This window comes from Schistocerca cancellata, chromosome 12 (genome assembly GCF_023864275.1).
Source record: "Schistocerca cancellata isolate TAMUIC-IGC-003103 chromosome 12, iqSchCanc2.1, whole genome shotgun sequence".
Taxonomy (NCBI): domain Eukaryota; kingdom Metazoa; phylum Arthropoda; class Insecta; order Orthoptera; family Acrididae; genus Schistocerca; species Schistocerca cancellata.
The window spans coordinates 13,900,478-13,927,753 of record NC_064637.1 but is presented as its reverse complement, the minus strand read 5'-3'; the positions used below and the strand labels follow the sequence as shown (position 1 = coordinate 13,927,753).

At 41.9% G+C, this 27,276-nt stretch overlaps 1 protein-coding gene across 2 annotated transcripts in view; it reads left to right on the top strand.

The window, feature by feature from the left end:
• Positions 1-27,276, top strand: part of LOC126109401 (PHD finger protein 14) — a 205,500-nt gene that overhangs the window by 40,728 nt on the left and 137,496 nt on the right. For both annotated transcript variants that reach the window (XM_049914432.1, XM_049914431.1), the window contains exons 5-8: positions 4,477-4,605; positions 14,774-15,011; positions 18,904-19,008; positions 23,605-23,771. In XM_049914432.1, the coding sequence (XP_049770389.1) occupies positions 4,477-4,605; positions 14,774-15,011; positions 18,904-19,008; positions 23,605-23,771 (639 nt within the window). The remainder of the gene's footprint in view (positions 1-4,476; positions 4,606-14,773; positions 15,012-18,903; positions 19,009-23,604; positions 23,772-27,276) is intronic.

Sequence of the window (27,276 nt, the reverse complement as noted above, 5' to 3'; positions counted from 1 at the left end):
ACATTTTGTTAAACTTTATTTGTACAAAGGTGTGAAGCTACTGTACAAAACAGTACTTTTTCAAGAATTTTGAATAAGGCAGTCAGAAGAGAGATTGGGCGGTAGTTGTTAACATCAGACGTATCCCTTTTTTTATGCAGTGGTTTAACAATGACTTCATTCTAGCTGGGAAAATACCCTTCTTCAGAGAGCTATTACATATATGGCTAAGAATCCCACTTATCTCTTGGGAACAAGCTTTTATTATCCTGCTGGAAATGCCATCAATTCCATGTGAGCTTTTATTCTTGAGAGAGTTTATTATCTTCCTAATTTCAGAAGGTGAGGTAGGTGGAATTTCAATTGTATCAAATGGTGTGGGTAAGGCCTCTTCCATTAATTGCCTTGCTTCTTCTAATGAACATTTAGATCCTATTTTCTCCACAGCATTTAAAAAATGATTATTCAAAATGTTTTCAACTTCCAGCTTGTTGTTTGTCAAGTTTCCATTCGCTTTGATGGTAATGCCGTCATCCTGTACTCTTGGTTGCCCTGTCTCCCTTGTAATAATATTCCAAATTGTTTTGATTTTGTTATCGGAGGTATTAATCTCAGACATTGATGCACATGCTTCTGAACTTTTTAATAACCTTTCTTAATGTAGCACAGTAGTTTTTATAATATTTGGCTGTTTTTGGGTCATTACTCTTTCTTGTTGTTAGATACAGTTCCCTTTTGTGGTTACAAGATATTTTTATTCCTTTAGTAAGCCAAGGTTTTTTTGCATAGTTTCTTATAATTAGATTTAACTACTTTCTTTGGAAAACAGTTTTCAAATTCTCTTACAAGTGTATCATGAAATAAGCTATATTTTAAATTAGCATTGGGTTCCTTGTACACCTCATCCCAGTCTAACTGCTCAAGATTTTCTCTGAAATTTCTAATTGCTGAGTCATTAACTGAACGCACAACTTTGGAGGGTAGTTTTGAATTACTGAATGGAGCTATGTCATATACTGTAACTAGCTGAGCACCATGATCAGAAAGGCCATTCTCAACAGGACAAGAATTTATTTTTTAAAACTTATCTTGATCTATAAAAGTGTTATCTATCAATGTGCTGCTGTCCTTTACTACCCGAGTAGGAAAATTAATGATATGTCAAATTGAAAGAACCGAGCATGACTTCCAGGTCATTCTTCCTATTACCCACTTTCAGTGAATCAACATTGAAGTCCCCACAAATAATAATTTGCTTTCCCCTATTTGACAGATAGCACAACATGGCGTCCAAGTTTTCCAGGAATAAATGAACGTTTCGTGGAGGGGACCTGTATACTGTTACAATTATAAAAGAGTCCTCCTTCAGTTTAAGTTGACAGGCACATGCTTCTATATGTTGCTCTAGACAAAACTTTTTTGTATCTAAGCTTTTTACCCAGTGATAACTTTTGAAATACATGGCAACTCCTCCTCTCACCTTATTCTCTCTACTCATATGTGCAGCTAGTTTATAACCACTGATATTTACCTTTTCCATATCAGACACAATGTTATGCTCAGACAGGCATAGTATATCAACTACATTATAAGATTCAATGTCATCTAAACAAATCAGGAGCTCATCTACTTTATTCTTCAATCCCAGAATATTTTGGTGAAAAATGGTAACATTATTTTTTACTTTACTTCTGTGAGAATCTACTTTTTTCTTTAATCCACCAATATTTTGCTGAAATATGTTAACATTATTATTTACTTTCCTGTTGTGAGAATCTTGTGAGTTTTGGACCTTTTTAGCAGCTGCCTGCCTGAACTTCTCATTAGACACTGATATTAGTCTAAAAAAGAGGTACATCCACGAGTACTAGTGTCCCCCCTTAATGGATTTCGCTAATAACCCTGCCAGTTTACCCTTCCCTTTCCTATTGAGGTGTAGGCCATGCCTTGTGAAATCCCCCCTATCAATAGCCTCGACAGGAACCAATCCAATGTCTGACAGAGTGGCCTCCCTACGCAACTGATCCAACTCCATATTTACCATCCTGATAGAGTGGTTCGACTGGGGCTGATCGTGCCGCACAAAAGCAGGCACCAGCCCAACATTGATATGGGTCATTGCAGAGGCTATTTTCACCAGGTCACACTCAATACTGTAGCTCTGATCCCTATCAATACTGTTTCCCACTCCACCCACTATCATCACATTATCCTGCTTTGAAAAACCCTTGCACAAGGAACCTACATCCTCTACCACCTGGCTAAGACTTGCACTTGGCTTGAAAAAGTTTGTGGCCTGGTACCTGTCACCTAATTTTTCCTGCAAAATCTGGCTCACACCTCTTTGATGGCTTCTACCTAGCAACAGAACTTTCCTCTTACTTCCTACTTTTTTTGAAACAGTTGGTTTCCTGGGGAGATTCTGTTGCATCTTAACTACATCTACTTCTACTGGAGCCTCTTCCTTACTTAACTGTGGTAGCAAGGCAAATCCATTGGTTGTGCCAATTGGGGAACTGTCAGACACTGTCCTTTCTGCGGCCCCTGTTCCCAGCTTCCACTTCCCACCACTGTTTGCCCTCCTCCTCTCTTAACCTCTTCAGTTCCTCCCTCGCTCTGCCCTAATTAGCCTGAAGGGTTCTAATTTTCTCCTCCTGTTCAGCTGTAATCCTATCTCTTGAGCAAACCCTGCAAAAGAATGGAATAGTCTCATTTGCTTCCCCAATTCCCACACCGCTACAATTTCCCCAGCGAAACCACATGTCACAACAACTGCACAAAAACCCCGAACTAACTTTCGTACTGCAGCTCACACTCTTAGTATCCATGGTAGTTTAGAAATTAGCTAAGAGATTTACTAAGTGATAATGATAATATATTAAATACAGATGCAAAAGGACACTAAATATGTTTAGGAAACTAATGTAAGTAAACTATTACCAAATGCATTTAAATTTGTGGTATAACGCTAAATATGCACGATCAAAAATTAGGCCTAAACAGCCGAATGTAACCAAAACGAACTTTTTGCAATTACTGGAAGAATACTCAAATAAAAGAAAAACCTTTAATGGCGAGCTTGAAGAGCACACTAATTAAAGTATTTAATTAGTTAACCTATACCAAATGCACTTAAGATTGCGGTAAAACACTAAGTATGCACACTCGATAAGTAAGGCAAAGCTGCGAAATATAAACAAAACGAACTTTTCGCGATTACTGGAACAGTACGCAAATAAAAGAAAAAACCTTTAATGGCGAGCTTGAAAAGCACTCCAATGAACGTATTTAATCAGTTAAACTACAGTAAGTGCACTTGTAATTGTGGTATAATGCTAAATATGCACACTCGAAAAATTAGGCCTAAGCAGCCGTAAGTAAACAAACGAACTTTTCGCGATTACTAGAACACTATGTAAATAAAAGAAAAACTTTTAATGGTGAGCTTGAAGAGTACACTAAAGAACGTATTTAACTAGTTAAAAGTGTTCAACTACAATTAATTACAACCTAAATTACTTATCTTTCACAAGAGCTCTGTCTCCGTACGTGCAGCCTTGTGCAGGGCTACCAACCTGGTTTAAGTTGGTTGTAATCATGTAACTTAATCCCCTAGTATTTTTCTGAATCAAAAACCTTCAAATGTCTGTAATTTATTGTGTAACTGAAAATTTAATGCATTTTTTTTTAATAGTCATGTCCATGATCACTCAGTTTTTGTTGCTAACTGTCAATTGTCACTTTTCACCCTGTGTGAATGTCTTATATGGCTAATTTTACAGTTGATTTTGATCTCTTGATGACTTTACTAGACCTTAAATGACAGTCTCATGTGCAGAAAATCTAAAAGAGGTGTTGGATTGTCTCTAAAATCATTTATGCAGATTAAGAAAAGCAGAGGTTCTGTAACATTTGACGCAGTACTGAAGATATTACTCCCATTCCTCTAGATGACTTCTCGTTGATTACTACAAACTGTGATCTTTGACAGGAGTTCACAAATCCATTCTCACAGCCGAGATTGGCATCCAAAGATGCAGCAGTGTCACGGGCAGCCAAAACGTGTATTTCGTGTTACATCCATTCAAGATGTTGCTGATTTTTGGAGAACTGTCACCAGAAACAGCAAGAACACTGCAATAGTGGGTGCCTCAGTTTTTTTTTATTTTGTTCCCTCATCCGGACTCCCTTTAGCTGGAAATAGCGATGCATTTGTTTTTGCGATTGACGGTTCTGTCCCCGGACATCGTAGCTCACCCGCTACGCTGTCGGGATTGGAAATGCCACATACTCCGTGTACAGGAGTGTGTGACGGAGCACGACACCGCGCACGACACCGACTGCTCAAATATAAATATGCCTACGGTCGACTGGTTCATGCACTAATGACAGGCGGTCGTCTCAGGGGAAATACTGCGGAATTTACATGACGCAATTTGACGAGCCGTTGACTCGCACACCGTCATCGCGACTGCAGTAACTCTCCGCTTGTTGCAGGCTGCTACGGAGTGTCAGATGCGGCGAGCGTCTCCAGTACAGTGTCCTCCTGCTCGACGGAGCCCTGGTTCTGCGAGGCGTGCCGCGCTGGCGTCGTCGACCCTATCTGCGAGCTGTGCCCAAACTCAGGTCAGTGGCTAAGTATTGTGAATCTCTTTAAGCTCTGTTTCTACAAACAACACTGACATATTTTACAATCACCTTATGACATACTAAATTATGAAAAGTAGGCGAGTGTGTGTGCTGTATACGATTGTGCTGTGAAGCACAATGTGTAAAGTTCTGCAGGGGTCAGCCAGATAGCGCGTCAAAATGGAGGTGACGTGCAGATGAGCTGATCGTGAAGCTCAGTTCGGTGCATTCTGCCTTCAGAAATTTCGCCCACTGTGCCGACCCAAAGATGAAAGTGTCGGTTTATCTCTCCCTGTTGTCTTGTGGTATTATCTTCTAGACAGAGCACCTAAAGTAAATAAAGTGTCTGTTTAGCAGATGTGATGAGCAGGAATATTGTGTAAAGTAGATAATCACACACTTCGTGGAAGAATTTTTAAGGATCTCAAAATTCTTTCACTCATTTCCCAGTACATTTACCCCTTAATGCTTTTTTTTTTCCAACGATAAAGAAGTGCGATATACTCGGTCGTGACACGAGACATAGAAATAATTTTGTTGTGGGCTTTGCCACGTTGTCCGGAGTTTAGAATGGGCTTATGTACTGTGGTAGTAAGATAATCAATATGCTCCCATCTAGCACAGAGAAAGAAATTGGGAATCACTACGAAGTACAGGCGTACCTCTTTCACCACTCTCTCTACAAATTACCCAAATATCTGTTAGCTACGTGGCAGATAGCAGTGTTTATTGTAAAGTTGTATAATGCCTATGAATTGGACTATATTTATAGAGGTAAAAAGTATTTTATTTAAAAATAGGTTTGTAATAAAGTAAATATTAAGCTACTAATAACAGATAAACAGTAACTATGTAGTAGAACGGAGGAGGCAGCAGTTTATTTACATTTACATCATACTCCACAAGCCACCCAATAATGTGTGCTAGAGGTACTTTTGGCACCGCTAACAAATCCCCTTTTGCTGAAATTTCAGTACTGTCAGTGAGTTTTTTGCTGTCTTCTATACAACACAAAAAATGCCTTTTATTCTGGTACACACACAAATTTCAGTTTTTAAAGACAATATTTACATACTTGAAAAACAGTTTTTTTGTGTATATACCTTATCGCCACATGCTGTGGATTTCCTGGCATTTATGCAATTTAATACAGTTGTTTTGTTTCACAGTTTGTTATCTGCAACCATATAGAACTTAATGTAGAACAGTTATTTACTTTGAAAATTTACAACGGTGCATGTAATGGTTATTCCTACCGTTAGATTAGATTAGATTTACTTTCATTCCAATTGATCCATAGTGAGGAGGTCCTCCAGGATGTAGAACATGTCAGAAAAACAATAATACTTGACAAATATTTACAACTCAAACAAATTTCATGTGGAGGATGTGTGTGTGTGTGTGTGTGTGTGTGTGTGTGTGTGTGTGTGTGTGTGTGTGTGTGACATGGACAGAAGAGTTTCAACCTCAAGATGATTATGTTACATTTATTGACATTCAGAGTCAACTCTTAAAGCTTGTGCCATACATCATTCTGCAGATTGGTACTGTCCTCTGGTGTTGCCACTTTCTCATAGATAACCACATCATCTGCAAACAGTGTTAAAGAGTTTCCGATACTTTCTGCTAAATGAGTCATACACATTGTAAATAGTAACCAGAGAGGCAAGTCTTCCGAAGTATCTGGAATTATCAGGCAATTACCTTCAAGGAAAGGCAAACCTACGTTTCTAGCATTTGTAGGCTTAGAGGAAGCTTTTGACAATGTTGACTGGAATACTATCTTTCAAATTCTAAGGGTGGCAGGGGTAAAATACAGGGAGTGAAAGGCTATTTACAATTTGTACAGAAACCAGATGGCAGTTATAAAAGTCGAGGGACATGAAAGGGAAGCAGCGGTTGGGAAGGGAGTGAGACAGGGCTGTAGCCTATCCCCAATGTTATTCAATCTGTATACTGAGCAAGCAGTGAAGGAAACAAAAGAAAAATTCGGAGTAGGTATTAAAATCCATGGAGAAGAAATAAAAACTTTGAGGTTTGCCGATGACATTGTAATTCTGTCAGAGACAGCAAAGGACTTGGAAGAGCAGTTGAACGGAATGGACAGTGTCTTGAAAGGAGGGTATAAGATGAACATCAACAAAAGCAAAACGAGGATAATTGAATGTAGTCGAATTAAGTCGGGTGATGCTGAGGGAATTACATTAGGAAATGAGACACTTAAAGTAGTAAATGAGTTTTGCTATTTGGGGAGTAAAGTAACTGACGATGGTCGAAGTAGAGAGGATATAAAATGTAGACTGGCAATGGCATGGAAAGCGTTTCTGAAGAAGAGAAATTTGTTAACATCGAGTATAGATTTAAGTGTCAGGAAGTCGTTTCTGAAAGTATTTGTATGGAGTGTAGCCATGTATGGAAGTGAAACGTGGACGATAAATAGTTTGGACAAGAAGAGAATAGAAGCTTTCGAAATGTGGTGCTACAGAAGAATGCTAAAGATTAGATGGGTAGATCACATAACTAATGAGGAGGTATTGAATAGAATTGGGGAGAAGAGGAGTTTGTGGTACAACTTGACTAGAGGTAGGGATCGGTTGGTAGGACATGTTCTGAGGCATCGAGGGATGAAAAATTTAGCATTGGAGGGCAGTGTGTAGGGTAAAAATCGTAGAAGGAGACCAAGAGATGAATACACTAAGCAGATTCAGAAGGATGTAGGCTGCAGTAGGTACTGGGAGCTGAAGAAGCTTGCACAGGGTAGAGTAGCATGGAGAGTTGCATCAAACCAGTCTCAGGACTGAAGACCACAACAAACAACAACAAACAAACATTTTTTCTTGAAAAATCAGGAAAATCTGAGGGAATTTCAGGAATTTCATAAAAACTCAGGAAATTTTGCATTTTTAACCTAGCAGTGAGCCAGCAAAACCGTTAAGTGCTAATTTAAGTAAAAAACTTACAACCTTCACTTGTATTTGTCTTCACAATATCAACATACTGCTTTGGACCTTCTGCATAAGCTGAGCATGTCCACTAGCTAGGTGGAGCTGGTGTTCTGCAATAACAAATTCTCTTATCGCTGTGCGCTGTAGTTTGGTAGAGAGCAGTACAGTTAACAACCACCAAAAAGGCCTTCTGTTCATGGTAAGAGTAAAGAACTTAAGGAAACTGTCTGTACACTGTCAGGGGATACCTTTTACATCCGACAGCACAGAGAGTGAGTGTGTGTGTGTGTGTGTGTGTGTTGGCGGGTGGGAGGGGGCAGAGAGAGAGAGAGAGAGAGAGAGAGAGAGAGAGAGAGACGTCCTTAAGATGTTGACTGCATGTACTAGTTTACGGCTCCACTCTCCACAAAAGTTTGTGCGCTTATGAATTAAAAACCTCAGGGTGAAAATCCTTAAATCATTTTATGTGGACTCGTGGCACTAAGATGAAGAAACTGTGGATATTTTTATGTGGCAAGTGTGCTTTTCACTTTACTGATACAATGAAGAAGCACAGTGTTTTTATAAGAGTAACTAAAGACCTGAGATGGATAGCAGAGTTCATGGGGATTACTGAGGTCAATGAGTTTTCACTATATCACTAGGGAAAAAAAGGGTACAGTAATTTGCCGTAATATGTTAGATGAATAGCTGATGCCAGATGTCTCAACTACACACAGGGCCGGGGTACTTCAAACTCTGAAAATACGTGCACAATGGGGTATTTTACCGTTCACAACGTAAATATTACGTGTCGGTCACTGGGAACTCCTCGATTGGCCCGGGAGTAAAATTTTTCTCACCTCTTCTCACAAACGAGTCAGCTCAGGGTATCCGAGTCAGAGAAACCTGCTGAGGTGCAGATACCGGAATGAGTCGACGCATTCTCCTCTGTGGTGACCGCATCGCTTCACCGTTTAGCGCCTCGTGGAAGTTTCGGACCGTCAGCAGGGTGTATACGACCCGGGACAACTGAGAGATTTGGGAAAAACCCGGGAATTGTTTAGAATTCCGAGAATTTTTCATTGTTTTAGTTTTCAGTTAAATTTCTGTGATTTTGACCGGTAAGAACCAATATTCTAACAAAGGATATTACTGTATCCCTCTATTGCAGAATAATACTGCAGCAACAAAACATGGAGGGGAAAAAGAAAGAAAATAAAAGTTAAGTTGCAAAGGAAATTCGCCATACACAGCAGCAAAACACAGTGCTCATACGAGCATCTGCCAACAGCAAAGTGTGTCAAAGGCTTTAGGAAGACTATGCAATGCTTCATAACAACAAATTGCCTCCGATGAGTGTGACATGACAACTGTTTGAATTAGATTCGTTTGAGCAGTTGTGGGTGGGCTCTTGCGCATGCGCAGTTGAGTCGCGTAAACCTTCTTTCGCTTCTGGTTACAGAGGTATGGCTGGACGCCACTGCTTAATATTGCCCCAGTTCGGAAATATAGTAAATCTGGCGCTGATGCCCAGAGCAGTCTGAGTTGTGGTGAGGAGATGGGTCGTCTCCACGTGACATGTGTTTACATTCAGTGATTTGGTTGCTTCCTCTTCATTTATTCCTCTCACATTAAATGATAACAAATGGATTTTTGGGGCTGGGAGTTATCAAATGAAGTAAAATACGTTCGCATAATTACAGAAGGCTAAAATATTGTACCAGTTTTAGATTTTATTTGCGCATTCCTCACTGTCGAGCATTAATCGCCTTGGAGAACAATGAAGTTATTTTTGTCGGTTTGCTAAAGAGATTTGGCTTTCATTAATCTTTTCTGCTTTATTTGAAACGAAGTGTTTAATTTCACACTATTTGCTAGTTTCAACTGTTCGCTGCATTTCAAGTGCACATATGGCATTATGCTGTAATAAAGAACCAAACATGAGATAATACAGTGCTGGTACTCCAAGAAAATTTAGATACGAATCTGGATGTATGAATGTGCATTTTAAGCCGAATTATGCATTTTAGTATGGTTCACGAAATTTCGATGCTCTTGAAGTATTTTCTTGAAGTATTTTCTGATGTCTTGTTTCTTTTGTGACATGACGTAAGATTTTCTAATGTTTTACACGTACGAACATGCGGGCTTCCTGCATCATCGTAGCTGCCCAAGCGCGGTGACGCCTATTATCTGGCGCTCTCTTCCAACTGTTGAAACGAACCTATTTCTAACAGGTCGCAGGAAAATATTGCGGATGGTGGTTTGAAAAGCGTTACATTCAAACCAAATTTCCTTTTACGCAAAATGAACTATGTGCGAGAATGTACAATGAATTTCTTAAATCACAAAGCGTTTGACTCTCATTTAAAAATCAACTCTCTGAGGACTACTGTTTAGAAGAATTTCGAGCCCAGAAGATCAGTCATTGACGTCGTTATTAAAAATTTTACTAGCACATTTGTGTGATGTATCTTAAAGTGTAACATGCGCAAAAAATATCAACATTATATGTGGAAGCTTAGCTTCTCTTCCAGCTTATTAATCTTCGAGACCAGTATTATATGTGAATGCTACGTATATTAATTTAAACCATTAACTTTTCTTATTTGTGTGTTCGCGTTACTTGATCTTGCTATTGGCTATTGGCTGACTACATCACGTGTCCTATGCCATCATCAGCTGGCGAGATCACGTGACACGACCTGTGACTGACTTACAAAAGCGGATCACAATCTCGATTTCAGTGCTTCGGAAAGTGACATGTGGTATTTGGTGGAATTCAAATTTATACCTGCGTACATGTTGCTGCACATCAAAGGTCTTTCAAAATGTGTTTTTCCCCCCGAGTTTCATTTTCTTAAGTGCTGGGAAATTCTACGTCGGTATATAAAACCATAAACATTCAAAGTGCGACGGATTTTTTATGTGCGTGCGAGTGATGCGCCAATTGTGACAGAATATACGTTGCTGCTGCAATGCAATTTCTTTTATAATTTTTGTTCACCTACCTCTTTACAGCGGTAGATCTTCGCACGTAAACTGCTGACTGCAGCTACTTACGAGATCACAGAAAAGCAGTGTTGAGGAAGCTGTAACCTCATAGCTACACGCTGGAGGCCGCTATAAGTAAAATTTGCTGAAAATTGTCTGTGCACTTTAAAGAAATGATTCGGAAAGGGGATGTCACTCGTACTTTAAACATGAAATTCAAATCTAAACCTTCAGTAGATCTTCATTGCCGCTAAGCAAGATCTTCAGCCCACATTTACGAAAATTACTAAAGTTTCTGCTCACAGTTATCACCGAACCTAAAACAGCCAGAACTTTTACCTTCCCAAATTCCGAAAGCAATTACTTGTAACACAGTCAATGATCGGCCAATTACTTCTGCACATGATATTCAGTGGTTGTCTTTAGTTACAGTTTATGTTTGCCATAAAATGTTCAGTAAGAATATACTCAGTACTGCCACGCTATATAATTCAAAGTTCACTCGCGATTTTCGTCGGAACGAATTATCACAACACTCTAAAGTTTTTATAAACAGTTTCTGGTCGCTACCAGATACCATTAACAATGGACCATAACGCGGGAGTCATCCCAAGACTTCATCTTACACAGAATGCGAAAAGTCACATCCAGCATAACCGCCTCCAATCAAAGCTAGCTCGCGACTCCCTTCTCACTCTCCCACTACTCAAAACTCTATCTCCTCGCTGGGCGGCCAACCGTCTCGCTTCTCATTGGCTGTCAGCACTTACGACCAATGAGAGCTCACTTCAAGGGCGCGGCTCGCGCCAAAATCTAGCGAGCACCAACCACTTCTCTAGGCTCATTGACGTCATCAAATTAAGTAACACTAAACTCTCTAATTAAATAAACAAAACAAAATGAACCATAAGCTTTACTCTACATCTGGAAATTTATTATGTAGTCGCGAATGTCCTGGCTGTCTTATACATAAGCATACATACTTGGACATCCGACATTCACTAGTAGGGGAACCACTAGTGGATTCATTCGCACGTTACACAGTTGGAACACTTACCAGTTCCTGTAGAGAATTACATGAATGATTTTTAATAATGCCGAACGTCCCACATACTCTCACGCACGCATTTTCATTCACACGCACCCAACACACAATACACATATTTACTTAGAATTCTTGAAATTAGTATTATAGAAAAGTCACAGAGGTTTTCTGAAACTAGAAACTTTCCAAATTTATATATGAACACTGAAAGTGTTATCAGATCATCGTACATGTCACTGAAGGTGAACTATTACATCACTGTATTTATTTAAATTCTTGACTGTCGAAAAATTACGTTGTTTGTTTGTTTGTTTGTTTGTTTGTTTGTTTGTTTGTTTGTTTGTTTGTTTTTTTTTTTTTTTTTTTTTTTTTTTTTTTTTTTTTTTTTTTTTTTTTTTGTGGAATTTTTCTAACTTCCAAAATAGAACTATTTTTCATCTCAGACTTTGACATATTGTTTGTTTTCACAACAGAAGGATGTACATCAAATATGACGTTCCTCAGGTTATCCCTTTATTAGTTATTAATATTTTAGTTTCGTATAATGTAATGAGATACTAAAAGGTATCAGATAGATTATATAATGGTAAGACAGAGATTTAGGAACCAGGTCTTAAATTGTAAGACATTTCCAGGGGCAGATGTGGACTCTGACCACAATCTATTGGCTATGACCTGTAGATTAAAACTGAAGAAACTGCAAAAAGGTGGGAATGTAAGGAGATGGGACCTGGATAAACTGAAAGAACCAGAGGTTGTACAGAGTTTTAGGGAGAGCATAAGGGAACAATTGACAGGAATGGGGGAAAGAAATACAGTAGAAGAAGAATGGGTAGCTTTGAGGGATGAAGTAGTGAAGGCAGCAGAGGATCAAGTAGGTAAAAAGACCAGGGCTCTTAGAAATCCTTGGGTAACAGAAGAAATATTGAATTTAATTGATGAAAGGAGAAAATATAAAAATGCAGTTAATGAAGCAGGCAAAAAGGAATACAAACGTCTCAAAAATGAGATCGACAGGAAGTGCAAAATGGCTAAGCAGGGATGGCTAGAGGACAAATGTAAGGATGTAGAGGCTTATCTCACTAGGGGTAAGATAGATACTGCCTACAGGAAAATTAGAGAGACCTTTGGAGATAAGAGAACCACTTGTATGAACATCAAAAGCTCAGATGGAAACCCAGTTCTAAGCAAAGAAGGGAAAGCAGAAAGGTGGAAGGAGTATATAGAGGGACTATACAAGGGCGATGTACTCGAGGACAATATTATGGAAATGGAAGAGGATGTAGATGAAGATGAAATGGGAGATACGATACTGCGTGAAGAGTTTGACAGAGCACTGAAAGACCTGAGTCGAAACAAGGCCCCCGGAGTAGACAACATTCCATTGGAACTACTTACGGCCTTGGGAGAGCCAGTCCTGACAAAACTCTACCATCTGGTGAGCAAGATGTATGAAACAGGCGAAATTCCCTCAGACTTCAAGAAGAATATAATAATTCCAATCCCAAAGAAAGCAGGTGTTGACAGATGTGAAAAGTACCGAACAATCAGTTTAATAAGCCACAGCTGCAAAATACTAACACGAATTCTTTACAGACGAATGGAAAAAGCCGACATCGGGGAAGATCAGTTTGGATTCCGTAGAAATACTGGAACACGTGAGGCAATACTGACCCTATGACTTATCTTAGAAGAAAGATTAAGGAAAGGCAAACCTACGTTTCTAGCATTTGTAGACTTAGAGAAAGCTTTTGACAATGTTGACTGGAATACTCTCTTTCAAATTCTAAAGCTGGCAGGGGTAAAATACAGGGAGCGAAAGGCTATTTACAATTTGTACAGAAACCAGATGGCAGTTATAAGAGTCGAGGGACATGAAAGGGAAGCAGTGGTTGGGAAGGGAGTGAGACAGGGTTGTAGCCTCTCCCCGATGTTATTCAATCTGTATATTGAGCAAGCAGTAAAGAAAACAAAAGAAAAATTCGGAGTAGGTATTAAAATCCTTGGAGAAGAAATAAAAACCTTGAGGTTTGCCGATGACATTGTAATTCTGTCAGAGACAGCAAAGGACCTGGAAGAGCAGTTGAACGGAATGGACAGTGTCTTGAAAGGAGGATATAAGATGAACATCAACAAAAGCAAAACGAGGATAATGGAATGTAGTCGAATTAAGTCGGGTGATGCTGAGGGAATTACATTAGGAAATGAGACACTTAAAGTAGTAAAGGAGTTTTGCTATTTGGGGAGCACAATAACTGATGATGGTCGAAGTAGAGAGGATATCAAATGTAGACTGGCAATGGCAAGGAAAGCGTTTCTGAAGAAGAGAAATTTGTTAACATCGAGTATAGATTTAAGTGTCAGGAAGTCATTTCTGAAAGTATTTGTATGGAGTGTAGCCATGTATGGAAGTGAAACATGGACGATAACTAGTTTGGGCAAGAGGAGAATAGAAGCTTTCGAAATGTGGTGCTACAGAAGAATGCTGAAGATTAGATGGGTAGATCACATAACTAATGAGGAGGTATTGAATAGGATTGGGGAGAAGAGAAGTTTGTGGCACAACTTGACCAGAAGAAGGGATCGGTTGGTAGGACATGTTCTGAGGCATCAAGGGATCACCAATTTAATATTGGAGGGCAGCGTGGAGGGTAAAAATCGTAGTGGGAGACCAAGAGATGAATACACTAAGCAGATTCAGAAGGATGTAGGTTGCAGTAGGTACTGGTAGATGAAGAAGCTTGCACAGGATAGAGTAGCATGGAGAGCTGCATCAAACCAGTCTCAGGACTGAAGACCACAACAACAACAACAACAACAACAACATAATGTAAGTGGCCTGCCAGCGCTACTCCACTGCTTTCACATGCGCACCCGCAACAGGTGGTCGTGACGTCAGTCTGCAGGACACATTAGTCCGTTATTGACTCTACCGGCTTACATTGCAGCCCACATACATTCTGAAGTAAAGCTTTTAATAGACAGATGGGTGATCGTGCACTAGTTGCGACACCACAAAAGGATTGACGAGTTATACAGTGCTGAGGAAGGGTATACTGTCACTTAACACGGAAAAAGTGTATTTTCACCCGGGAGAAAGTGTATTTTAACCAGGAAATCCGGGAAAAATCTGGGTATTTTTTTGCCTCGTCCACGAATACACCCCGGTCCAGTCGTCATTTATGCACCCGTTTTGCAGGTGGCATCTTCAAAGAGACGGACGTCGGGAAGTGGGTGCACCTGGTGTGCGCCCTGTACGTGCCCGGGGTCGCGTTCGGCGAGGTGGACCGGCTGTCGAGTGTGACGCTGTTCGAGATGCCGTACAGCAAGTGGGGTGCTCGGGCCTGCTGCCTGTGCGAGGACGACCGCTTCGCCCGCACCGGCGTCTGCATCGGTTGCGATGCCGGCATGTGCCGCCAGTATTTCCACGTCACCTGGTGAGCTGCCGCCAAATGCTCGTCAGTGGCATCTCGATAAACCTTATAAATTTGTTTGGAAGAGTAGGCAATTTTGTCAAACTACGTAATTTCTAGTCGGTACTATTCTTCTAGCATATGGGTTGTGTGAAAATTGCAGCCAGTCACTAAATGTCTTTTCTTTAAAAACAAAGATTTTTATTGTCCCACGGAATAGCTTTCGCTGTTTTATTTTCAGGTGATTGTATACCTTGTACAGCCAGTAACTGACATCGTATAGCACTGCTGTGGCTGGAAAGCTGGCCAGTGGGCAGTACACGGTTTAAAAAAAAATAAAGTTTACCCACAGTTACTGCCTGAAACATCTGGACTAAATGAGATAATGGCTACAGAAGTGAAAAACTTGAGAAGATACTGAGCACACAGATGCGACAATAACTGCAAAGAAGAGAAAGAAAATGAAACAGAAGACAGGACTGAATTCTTGCCGTACATCTGAGCAACTTCTGCGAGAGTCGGCTGAGCTCTTTCTCTGAAAGTTATCGAACTAGTATTTCGACCACCTGCAAAAATAAGGAACCTTACGGGCAGTGTGAAAGATAATCTCGGACTTCGAAATATGGGGTCTCCCGCATTCCTCGAGAACGTGAGGAAATCTTGCATCGGACAAATGTAGTGCCGTGTCTTCCTGCAGTACACTGAACGTATATGCAGTGTGAGACTCTGGCAGAAAAATAAATCTGTACTGGCTGAGCATAGCTTAATGAGAAGCAAACGTTACGGTCAGTTAATGACATCGCGTACAGAATTATTAAGGAGGTAATCGAGATGAAGAGTTCTGACAAATCTCGTTAATCGAGGTGAGGGGTTTGCTGTTGGCGGAGCTCGGCAGCGACCTCTGAAGCAGTAAGACGGGAGAGGCAGCATTTTGCATCACACAGGACAGTGGTGGACAGAAGAAGTGAGTTGCCGGCTACATAAACAGATATCTGGGCTGCTGTTGACCCTTTCATGAGCCGTGGGAAACATGCTTCCCACTACAATGAACTCGCTCCTAGTCCCGTGGGATTCACAGTTCCCACCCCTGTACGGTGCTACCACCTACTGAACAGTATAGGGTACTGCTTCCAATCGGAAGTTCCCGCTGTTTTTGCTGTACCTTCGCGCAGAGGCATTGTATAGCTGAGTGTTGCTCTGTAGAGGAGCGTTTCAGTGCTGTTTGCGTGACATTTTGTGATTTTTTCCTCAAAGCTATAGTATAAGGTAAATACTTTTGATTTACACAAATTTATGAAGGAAAACGTAAAATTGGAACGAGGAGAATTCCAGTTTGAAACAAAAGGAGCCATTTCTGCAGTAAAATGGATGGATAACCGTCCAGCCACTTTCCTGTCCTCAATTCATGACCCACGAGAAACAGCCACAGTGAAAAGGAAAAACGAGGATGGTACTAGTACAGAGATTTCTTGTCCTGAAGTTGTGGCAGAATACAACAAAATAATGGGTGGTGTCGATAAGTTTGATCAATTACGAGAAAGGTATGCTATTGGCAGACGTTCTGTAAAATGGTGGCACAGAATATTTTATTTCCTGGTGGGCATTGCTGCAGTGAACAGTTTTATCCCGTGGAAAATAAGTAAAAGAGAAAGTGGGCAGCATGATCAGCTCACATACAGGATTCATCTGTCCAGACAATTGATCGCTGGCTTCTCATCCCAAAAAGGCGTGGACAAAAACCTGTCTTTCTGGCAAAAAGGGGTAAAGTACCTGAAGAGTTTCGTCATGTGGCTGTAGGAGAGCATCGACCCATTTTAGATGAAACCTACTAGACGTGCCGTCATTGTAGTACCAAATCTGCGGAAAAGAGCACACTCTGTACATATTGTCAAATACCACTTTGAATAGACCCATGTTTCAGAAAATTTCATGGCGAGTAATTGTGAACAATCATTGTAACAAGTAAATTTATCAAATAAATATGACATATATTGAAAAAGTTGTTTTTGTCATTTAACTCCAAGGAAGGGCAGTGGGAAGAATACTTCTCACCTTGTTGTGTGACCTCACTTTCACAGTTGGAGCAAATTTTATATTCTGTATGATAAATATACCTATAACTGCTCAATAACTTTGCCCATGAAAGGGTTAAAGTGTTACGGAACAGCCATTCTGAGATTTAAATTTCCACTGCTGATACATGTATGAGGAGACATATTGTGATGTAATAGCTCTTCGCGGTAAGATGGAAAGGAAGAGTGGCCTTTCTGAAACATGGTCACACTGCTACTTTATGTCAAGAGAAACCTGCAAAGATTTTATTGCGAGATAAGTCCACTGTTCTTCCGTTGAAACTCGGAATAAATGCCTTGTGTCACTTACTGACACCTGCCAGAGTCTTTGAAGACACGTGTGGCATAAAAGGTAGAGAGAATATAGTTTTGTGCCGTAGTTGATCATTTGTATTTGCAGGGTCCAATAAGCTGCACAGATCGAAAACTGTCTTTACAAAGTTCAATTCCTCCAAATTCTGCAGTGCCGTCAGAGACTATTTATTTCATATTTACAGCATTTACACGTGTTTGCAGAAGCAAAGACATTGAAACTTGCTCCTACTAGCATTTGAAGCAAACAGTCTGGGAACTATACAGAGAGACGGTACGGTAGTGGCAGACCGAGATAGCCGATATCATAGACATCTCAGCCGTACGGTTACTCCGCACCCTACAGGAAGCTAGGTGTGGAAAAACTAGATGCACTGGTTTGTAGCTTTCAACTAAAAATTTGACAGAAAATACATTTAAAATCAGATTTCGGTAATGTCAGCAACACTGTGCGGGGGTCGTCGAACTGCAGAAGACGCTGACTCTCTCTCCAGAATCGTAAAAACAGTCGAGAAACAAAAGAGCACAAAAGGGTTTAGCAGTCACTGGGATTCAATCTCGACTACAAATAGCGGCACGTGGCTGACAGGAGTTCACAGATGCAGAAAAGCAGTCTGAGGTGAGGTAGACTGAATCTTGTTAAGAAAATGTAGTACCTGTACCTCGGTGAACCCACATAGAGACAGGCTTTTCAGGTCTGAGAGAAGCCGAGAAATGTGAAAGACAGACCCTCCTCAGCATAAAGTTTGTGTGTAGATGATATAAATTACGAGGACGAGAAGAACTGTACTGGGAAAAATGCAAGGTCGATTGAGTCCCTCAGAGAAACGAGACTAGACTTCTGTGATGGTCTGCTTAGGGTGGACGAACAGACTCGTGCGAAAGGCTTCCGCAATGATCGGACAATAAATGGTGGACAGTGGAAGAAAGGAAGGTACACGAGAATGGAAAGTGTTTGGGCTCCAAAGTAATGTGTAATCATTACATTAATGTGGCCTTTAACCCTTTCACTGCTACTCCCGTATACCGGGTGATCAAAATGTCAGTATAAATTTGAAAACTGAATAAATCACGGAATAGTGTAGATAGAGAGATACAAATTGCTTTATTAAGTTTTCAAATATATACTGACTTTTTGATCACCCGGTATATAGTGGTGGCAACTGCTACATATTGGATGCTTCTCCTGTACATATTCAGGTTCACTTTTCAATTTCGTCTGCTATGCTTTCTGGTGTCAGACATGGGTTTTGCATCAGCTTTCTTGGCATTGCAGTGAAAAGGTTAATGGCTGTTGTTGAATATATACAAATTGAACAACAGTTACCACTTGTTCAGTGGTTATATATCTAAGTAACAACAATTTTGGCGATAGTGTGACGGTTGTACTGTTACCTGTGACATAAATAATTAAATAAAACATTAAAATTTCATACTTGTAATGTGTTTTGACTCTTTCAGTATCAAGTGCAGTAGTACAGCATTCCTCATACGGTTTTGTGTTATCGGATCTCGGCGATGTCTTTCCGCAGCGCCCAGAGAGAAGGTCTGCTGTCAGAAGCACATTCCGAAGAGGTCGACCAGGCAGACCCGTTCTACGCCCACTGCAAGATGCACACTGACAAGATGTTGATGAGGTGAGTGAGGTAGCCGGGCTAGGTCCTGCCGAATTTTAGCTGTTCGTTTCGCTGTCTTCGATTCTTCTGTCCTCGTTCCCGATTTTGTAACGCGTGTCGGGCATTTAGGTTTCGGCCAGAGCCTCGGCGTTTCGCTCCGAGCTGTCGGAGATATTAGTTGTGTGTGCTCGAGGTATGCTTGCTTGTGTGTACGAATGTCTGTGTGTTTGCCTTTCAGTAGAAGGCTTTGGCTGAAAGCTAAGTGTGTAACATCTTCGTACATCGATAGTTGAAATGGAGGTCAGTGGGATCTCAGCTGCTATAAATTTATATTAAAAATAAAGAAATTCCTCCAACTGCATTTAAGGTGCCGGTTTTATTTTGGCAACTAGTTTCAACTTTGTAACAATGTCATCTTCAGGCCCGTACACTTGTCGACATCAACTGCGTGCGGCTGATACTAGAAGTCAGTGATGAGATACATACGTGCTCCTTTTGGAACTGTGTATCTTTGAACTACCGGTCTAAACTTCATACTAGTTACTAACCACCCTCCACACGGAGCAAGTCCGTATCTCACCACTGACTTCTAGTATCAGCCGCACACAGTTGACATCGACAAGTGTATGGGTGTGAAGATGACATTGTTACAATGTTGAAACTAGTTGCCAAAATAAAATTGACACCTTAAATGCAGCTGAAGGAATTTCTTCATTTTTAATGTAAAAGTGTGTAACAGTCTTTGTGTGTGCCCATCTAGAACTAGATGTGTCATTTTTATGGCGAGTAGCAGTCTGTTCCTTTCCTTATATTCCGACCTGGAGTTTCCGTTATTTGATTGTACCCGATTTCTTATTTTTTCTGCCTCAAAAGCCCTCCAAATTTCATATTTTATTCTCAGGAAGGTTGGTTTCTGTTCTTTCCAAATCTTCACTGTTGTTTCTTCTAGTTATTTTCTTATTTTTTTTATCTATGCTATTACTGATTTCATTTTCCAGAAATGCAGAAATATATCTTTCATTAATCTGTCCCTATTCATTCAGTAATGGTGTTGAAAGAAGATTAAACTTCACTTATCCATTACTTCGTTTGTTTTCTCCATATTTTTGTAAGTCTCCTCATTACGTCTCATTTTCAACCCATCTGTAGTTTGTATTGTATTGATTATTTCTCTAATAATCCATCTTCTGAGTACCTCTGTTCTCTCCGGCTTATAGTTCAGCTTTAAGCATTCACTTGTGTGTAAACATTTTGCTCTTACCACTGTGGCATAGCATTTTAGATTTGTTTTTGTAGACATACATTTCTTATTTTAGACATTATTTTGTCTAACTGTATGCTCTTTCCAGTTTGTTAAGTCTTATGTATATAGCAAATTTTTCTGGTCCAGTCTCCTGTACAGTTTCTCCAAGATATTTAAATTTACTGACTTGCTCTATACTGACAAATTGCTGCATCATCCTCAGCTGATAGGCATCACTAGATGTGGGAATGGAGGACGTGTGGTCAGCACACTGCTCTCCCGGCCAGATCTCAGTTTTCGTGACCGGAGCCACTACTTCTCAATCGAGTAGCTCTTTAGCCACACTCACACGGGGGCGAGTGCACCCCACTGCCCGACGTTGCTCGGCAAACTCGTACTGTAGCCCGTACGAGTGCTAGCTGAGCCCGACACCACCTAACTTTGGTAATTCAGTGGGGACCGATGTTACCACTGTGGCAAAGCTTTGGCTTATTTGTATCCGACTACACGTTAACTCTTACCGCTGCTGTTTCCGCAGTGTATAGCTGGAATGATGTCGGTGGGGACACTGAGCTTCATACAAATTACAGCAGAAATATATAAACAACTCACAGTTGTTTCTGTAGCTATGAATTGACACATGCTTCAACTCAGCATACAGTATAGGGATTAAAATAACACTCAACTCATTTCACTCGTTAGTGAGCCACGGTTCTTTGATTAGAACTCTCAGGGCAAAGTCAGTTTTGTCATCACTGCCCCCTGAGGCTTTACTGCCCTCATATGCAAATGAGGACCCACAATTTACTTCGTAGGTTGTCCACATTGGTCACGAGGTTCCATTTGGTTTCTACTTCTCCTGCCTATAGTGCTGTGGATGCTAACTTGAGATTTGTTATAAATTTGTGGTTGGAATCCTGCCTTACCGGCTCGTATCTGCATTCTGTCGATCTGTACTCTAGCTGTGTCTAGCAAATCGGTAAAGACAACTGCAAAACTTAGGCAGTCCACTGTCAATTTTGATTTTCTGTAGCCGAACCCGATTCCATTCTCGATTCCTTTTATACTCATTTCTTTTTGGCACTCGTGAAAGAATTTCCAGAGTTCAGAGTTGAAAAGTAGAGGTGAGAGTCTGTCTTGCTACGTGTCTGCCTTGTTAGAAGATTTCTTCAGAAAGCTAGTAAAGTTTAAAACTGATCTTCCACGTGGTCAGCTTCTAACAAATCTTTTCCATTCTTCAGTAAATAACTTGTGTGGGTGTTTTGCAATCACAACTTATTAGACTTATGTTTTGGTAGTGTCCACTCCCGTCATCACCTTACTTGCTTGGAATTGGAACATTTTATTATATTATTGTGTTATTTCAATGTTATTGTTATTATTATCAATGTAATATAATATTAACATCATTGTTGATAATCATATAGTTTACGTGCAAGACCATTCTTTATGTTTAGCTGTTTTTCATTCATATAACATTTATCTAGAGCGTTATACAAAGGCATCATTGTAACAGTAAATGAGTTATGAGATAACAGTTTGTTTTAATTCACTCCAGAATAAGATATTGTGAACATAATGGTGATTTAACCCATGTACTGGGGAGGGCTAGTCTCATCTTGAGTTTTACTGCAGACCCTTACAGTCATACAGTCATTATGTCATTAGACTACTCTTTTAAATATCTTTGAAATACAGTTCAAAAGTAACATAGCCTCTTTTACTCTCTCCCTCTCCCTCTCCCTCTCCCTCTCTCCCTCCAGCAAGTAGTTTGCCGAGAGAAATGGCTACAGGCTACAACGTGCAATTGTTAATTGTGGCGGTTACAGTGTATGACTGTTCAATGGATTGCTTGAAAATGAGTAATGTTCAAAATTGAAGTACAATATTGCAATAAGTAAAAAAAAAATTGACAGCTGTAAATGTTGATCACCATGGTTAGTGTTAACAAAATATTACAGGTGTCCATATTCAGTTGGACAATTGTTATTTGAAGTTAATAGTGACTGGTGATGTACCTGGAAGTATTCAGACAACTTTGGGGAATGCAGCCACATAATATCTTTGACGACAGCCAGTATTTTGACAAGTGAACACCCTGCCATTGCTGTGGCACAGTGTGAAGAAATTTAAACCTGTCTTTAGGTAGGGATACATTTGAGTGTGCAGAAGGACGACACACACAGTAAATAACTCGCGCTGCCACACAATAAGATAACAGACACTTAACATTACCAATAGTGAAATAATAATTAACAAAGAGACAGAGGGGCTGGCCAGTAGTTACCTCAGCTCAGTACAGCCGATAGATAACGCAAAACAGAAGAGAAAATTTACATTCCTAGCTTTCGGAACTTTGTTCCTTCATCAGGTAGGAGAGAGGGGAAAAAAGGGAAGAAGGGAAAGTGGATTCAGTTACTCACAACCCAGGTTATGAAGCAACCTTTCCCTGTTGCTTCATAACCTGGGTTGCTTCATAACCTGAATACCCTTTCCTTTCTTCCCTTTTTTTACCCTCTCTCCTCCCTGATGAAGGAACAAAGTTCCGAAAGCTAGGAATGTAAATTTTCTGTTCTGTTTTGTGTTGTTTATTGGCTGTACTGAGCTGAGGTAAGTACTGGCCAGCCCCTCTATCTCTTTGCTAGTATTTGTTTCACATCTTTATATGAGATTTTCCATTAATCATTTAAATAATAATTAACATCGGGTGAGTGAGCAGCTTTGACTCCTGACACGGTGTCCACTGCAGCTGCACGGTCTACCCACGGTACGCACCTGCACCGAAGACATTGTCGACTGTCTCTCTCTGTATATAAAATGATCGTTAGCTCAGGTGCCGTCAAGCTATTACCGTCACTCTGTAGATTCGCAGTCTGCCGATAGGGCGACGTGTCTCACTTCTTTCACCGTAACCATTCTGTCGTGAGGTAACTCGGACCTGCGCTAACTCGGCTAACTCTCCGGTAACGCCCACGCCCTAAAAGTTCGTCAGCCGAGTTAGCAGATCTCGAAGTCACCTCTCGACAGAAGGGTTACAGTGAAAGACGTATCGGATGCAGGGATGGAGTAAATGCTACGCGCTCTCCTCTCGGTAATAAATATTCGATTACTTCAGACGTCAGTTGTCTCCGTTTGTGCGGAAGGACCGATGGCATGCAGTGCACGTACCGTCTTTCCGTGTACACAGCATCGGTGTTCTCGGTCAGCACGGTCCCGCCCCGAGGTTTAAATTGTCTGGCACTGCGTGCTCTCGTCACACCTGTGCCTCGAAAACAGTGCGGTGTTCACGTGGCAAAATATCGGCGGTTGTCAAAGGCTGGATTCATCTTAAAGATTTGATACGCCAAGTGTAACTCGAGTTTGGGGTGTGGCAGGCGGCGGCGCAGGAATTGGCTGGCCCTGCAGCTGCGCACGCAGCAGCGCCACCTGGAGCAGGAGAAGCAGACGCAGGCGACGGCCGAGCAGCAGCGCACGCAGCGCAAGCTCGCCAAGTACCGCTCCAAGTACCTGCAGCACAAGAGCACGCGCATCCCGCCCTGGGGTAAGTGTCTACACCTGCCATAACCTCCTCTTCTGGGTGACAGATTGTCTCAGTGCGGGAATAGAGTGAAGCAGAAAGTACAAATGTTGTGAATGTGGTAGCTGTTCTGGCAATTCGTATTCCGAATCCTTTAGTTGTCCCATTTTGAAACCGATGACGTGGGCACGTCCTTTCATTGTGCCGAAGCACTTCTCAAAGTAATATCAAATCAGCCGATACCGCCAGTCCGCACTGAGCTGTGTCACCCCTAAAATACTACACGTAAATCACTCGTGGTAATCTGATATGCGTAAAATGTGTGCTGTGAAAAAAATTGTAGCTATTTAGAATGAAATTTTCACTCTACAGCGAAGTGTGTGCTGATATGAAACTTCCTGGCAGATTAAAACTGTGTGCCGGGCAGACTCTAACCCGGGACCTTTGCCTTTCGTGGGCAAGCCAATGAATGTGATGTCAAAGAAGTAGGTACAAAACTTCCTGGCAGATTAAAATTGTGTGCCGGGCCGAGACTCGAACTCGGGACCTTTGCCTTTCGCGGGCAACGCTGAAGTCTAGCCACTTAGAAGAACTTCAAGCGCAGATGACTAGTCATTAATATCATTATTTAAAATGTTACTAGCACATTCGTGTGCTGTATCGTAAAGTGTAACACGAGCAAAAAAGACCAATATTATGTGTGAAAGCTTAGCCTTTTTGAGCTACACTGTTTACATTAATTTAAACCATTAAATTTTCCTGTTTGTGTGTTCACAGTACTTAACAGTGATGTTGCTATTGGCTGACGTCACGTGTTCTGTGCTCTCAATTCATTGGCTGGCAAAATCACGTGACACGAGCTATGATTGGCTTACAAAAGCACACTTCAGTCTCGATTTCAGTGCTTTAGAAAGTAATGTGCTGTTTCGAATCAATACTTCCACAGTACGTATACAAAAAAAATGCAGCATATTGTAATATTAAAATATGCAGCGTAAATGTATATAAAACCATTCAGAGGACTGATATTTTTACAACAAAAGTGTATTTTTCACCATAGGACCACACACACCCCTCTTCACAAGTCTGTGCAAAACTCAGGCGAAATTTTGGCCACCTTCCTCCCACCAGGGATGCAGGCATTTCTGTGCACGATGTTACTAATCCGGACTTTGTAGCAGAAAATTTCGCTCAACACTTTGCTCAAGCTTCGGCATCGGCTCAGTATGCGCCCACATTCCTTCTTCTGAAAGAGCACTCATAACGACTACCTGTGTCTTTTGTTTCTCGCTGTTCGGAGCCATATAATGCCCCTTTCAGCGAGTAGGAATTCGCCAGCGCCCTCTCTCTTTGTCGCGACACGGCTCCTGGACCGGATGGGATACGTAACCAAATGCTCCAACACTTATCAGTGGCTGGCCACCATCGTATACTGACCCTCTTCAACCGTCTGTGGAGTGATGGAGTCTTTCCTACCCAGTGACAGGAAAGTATTGTTGTTCCAGTTTTGAAGCCAGGGAAGCCACCTCTTCAGGTGGATAGCTACTGTCCAATTAGCCTTACTAACACCCTCTGCAAGCTCCTCGAACACACGGTGAGTCGGCGGCTGTTTTGGAGCCTTGAATCCCGTGACCTTTTGTCATCGACTCGAGGTGGTTTTCGCTGTGGCTGCTCTACGGTGGATAACTTGGTCCAACTCGAGTCGGCTTTTGCCGGCAACACCTCCTTGCAGTCTTCTCGGATCTGCATAAAGCCTATAACACCACCTGACACCACCATATCCTCACCACCCTTCACTAATGGGGCCTTCGTGGCGCTCTTCCCATTTTTATCCGTAACTTCCTTTCTTGTCGCTCTTTTCGGGTCCAATTTGGCTCCTCCTACAGCTCTCCCCATCGGCAAGAAAATGGGGTTCCACAGGGTTTCGTGCTGAGCGTCCCTCTCTTCCTCGTAGCCATTAATGGCCTGGCGACCGCTGTTGGGCCGGCAGTATCCCCCTCTCTGTATGCTGACTGTTTTTGTATCTACCTCTCCTCATCCGTAATGGGCGCTGCAGAATGTCGTCTACAGGGGGCAATCTGTCGGGCACACTCGTAGTCTCTGTCCCGTGGCTTTCAGTTTTCGGTGGCCAAGACGTGTGTCGCGCATTTCTGCCATTGCCGTACAGTCCGTCCCCGTCCGGAACTCTGCCTCGATGGCCATCCCCTCGAGGTGGTGGACACCCATCGCTTCTTGGGTCCGGTCTTCGACGCGCGGTTGACACGGCTCCCTCATCTTTGCCAGCTGAAGAGACGTGCTGGTCCCATCTCAGTGTTCTTAGGTGTCTGTGCAATACCACCTGGGGTGCAGACCTCTCTGTTCTGTGATTGTATCAAGCGTTGATCCAGTCTCGTTTAGACTACGGAAGTCCTGTCTGTGGTTCTGCGTCGCCTTTGACACTGCTGATACTACACCCCATCCACCAGTCTGGGGTCAGACTTCCAACTGGTGCCTTCTGGACTAGCTCCATATGTAGCCTTCTCGCAGAGGCGGGGATTCCACCACTGCGAGTTTTGCGCCAGCAACAGCTGATATCTTACGTGCTCCACATTCGCTGCACCCCAAAGCACCCTAATTATGGTCTCCTTTATACAGACACGGAGATCACCCTGCCACAGCGGCGGCCACGATGTGGGCTTACCGTGGCTGTCCGCATTCAGTCGCTCTTTTCTGAGCTCCAGCACTTGCCTTTACTGTCTCTCTTCTCTGCTCACGCACGTACCCCTCCGTGGTGCATCTCTTGTCGCAGCTCTGTCTCAATCTCTCAATTGATTCAAAGGATTCTGTCCCTCCGATGGCTCTTCGCCACCAGTTGTCCTGTCTCCTCAGTTCAGAAGTGATCTATACTGATGGCTCCACGGTTGCTGGCCGCACTGGTTTTGTTTACACCTATGCACGACACACGGAACTTCGTTACTTGCCAGATTGCTGTTGTGTTTTTACTGCAGAATTGGTAGCCATCTTGCGTGCACTGGACCGTATCTGCCCCTTCTTAGTACTATCATTCACTATCTGTAGTGACTCATTGAGCGGCCAGTGCTTCCCTCGCCACCCAGGTCATCGCTATGCAGGACTTCCTTTCTCTCCTCTGTCATCGTGGATGCTCGGTGGTTTTCATTTGGACCCCATGCCGTTTTGGGATTCCTGGCAATGAACTTGCTGTTCGACTGGCTAAATTAGCTACTACCAGGTCACCTCTTGCAATTGGCATTCCGGAAATAGGCCTCCGCTCGGCGTTAGGTCGTCAAGTTTTGGGCCTTTGGGATGCAGAATGGATCACTCTCCACTGAACGAGCTCAGGGCAAGTAATGATTCTAGAACTCCACAGCAGTCCTCCTCTCGTAAGGCCTCTGTCATCCTAAGCTGGCTCCGCATCGGCCATACTTTTTTGACTGACAGTTATCTCCTCCGTCGTGAGGACCCCGCTCTCTGTCGTCGTGGATCGATGTTGACTGTGGCTCACATCTTATCGGACTGCCCCAACTTAGCC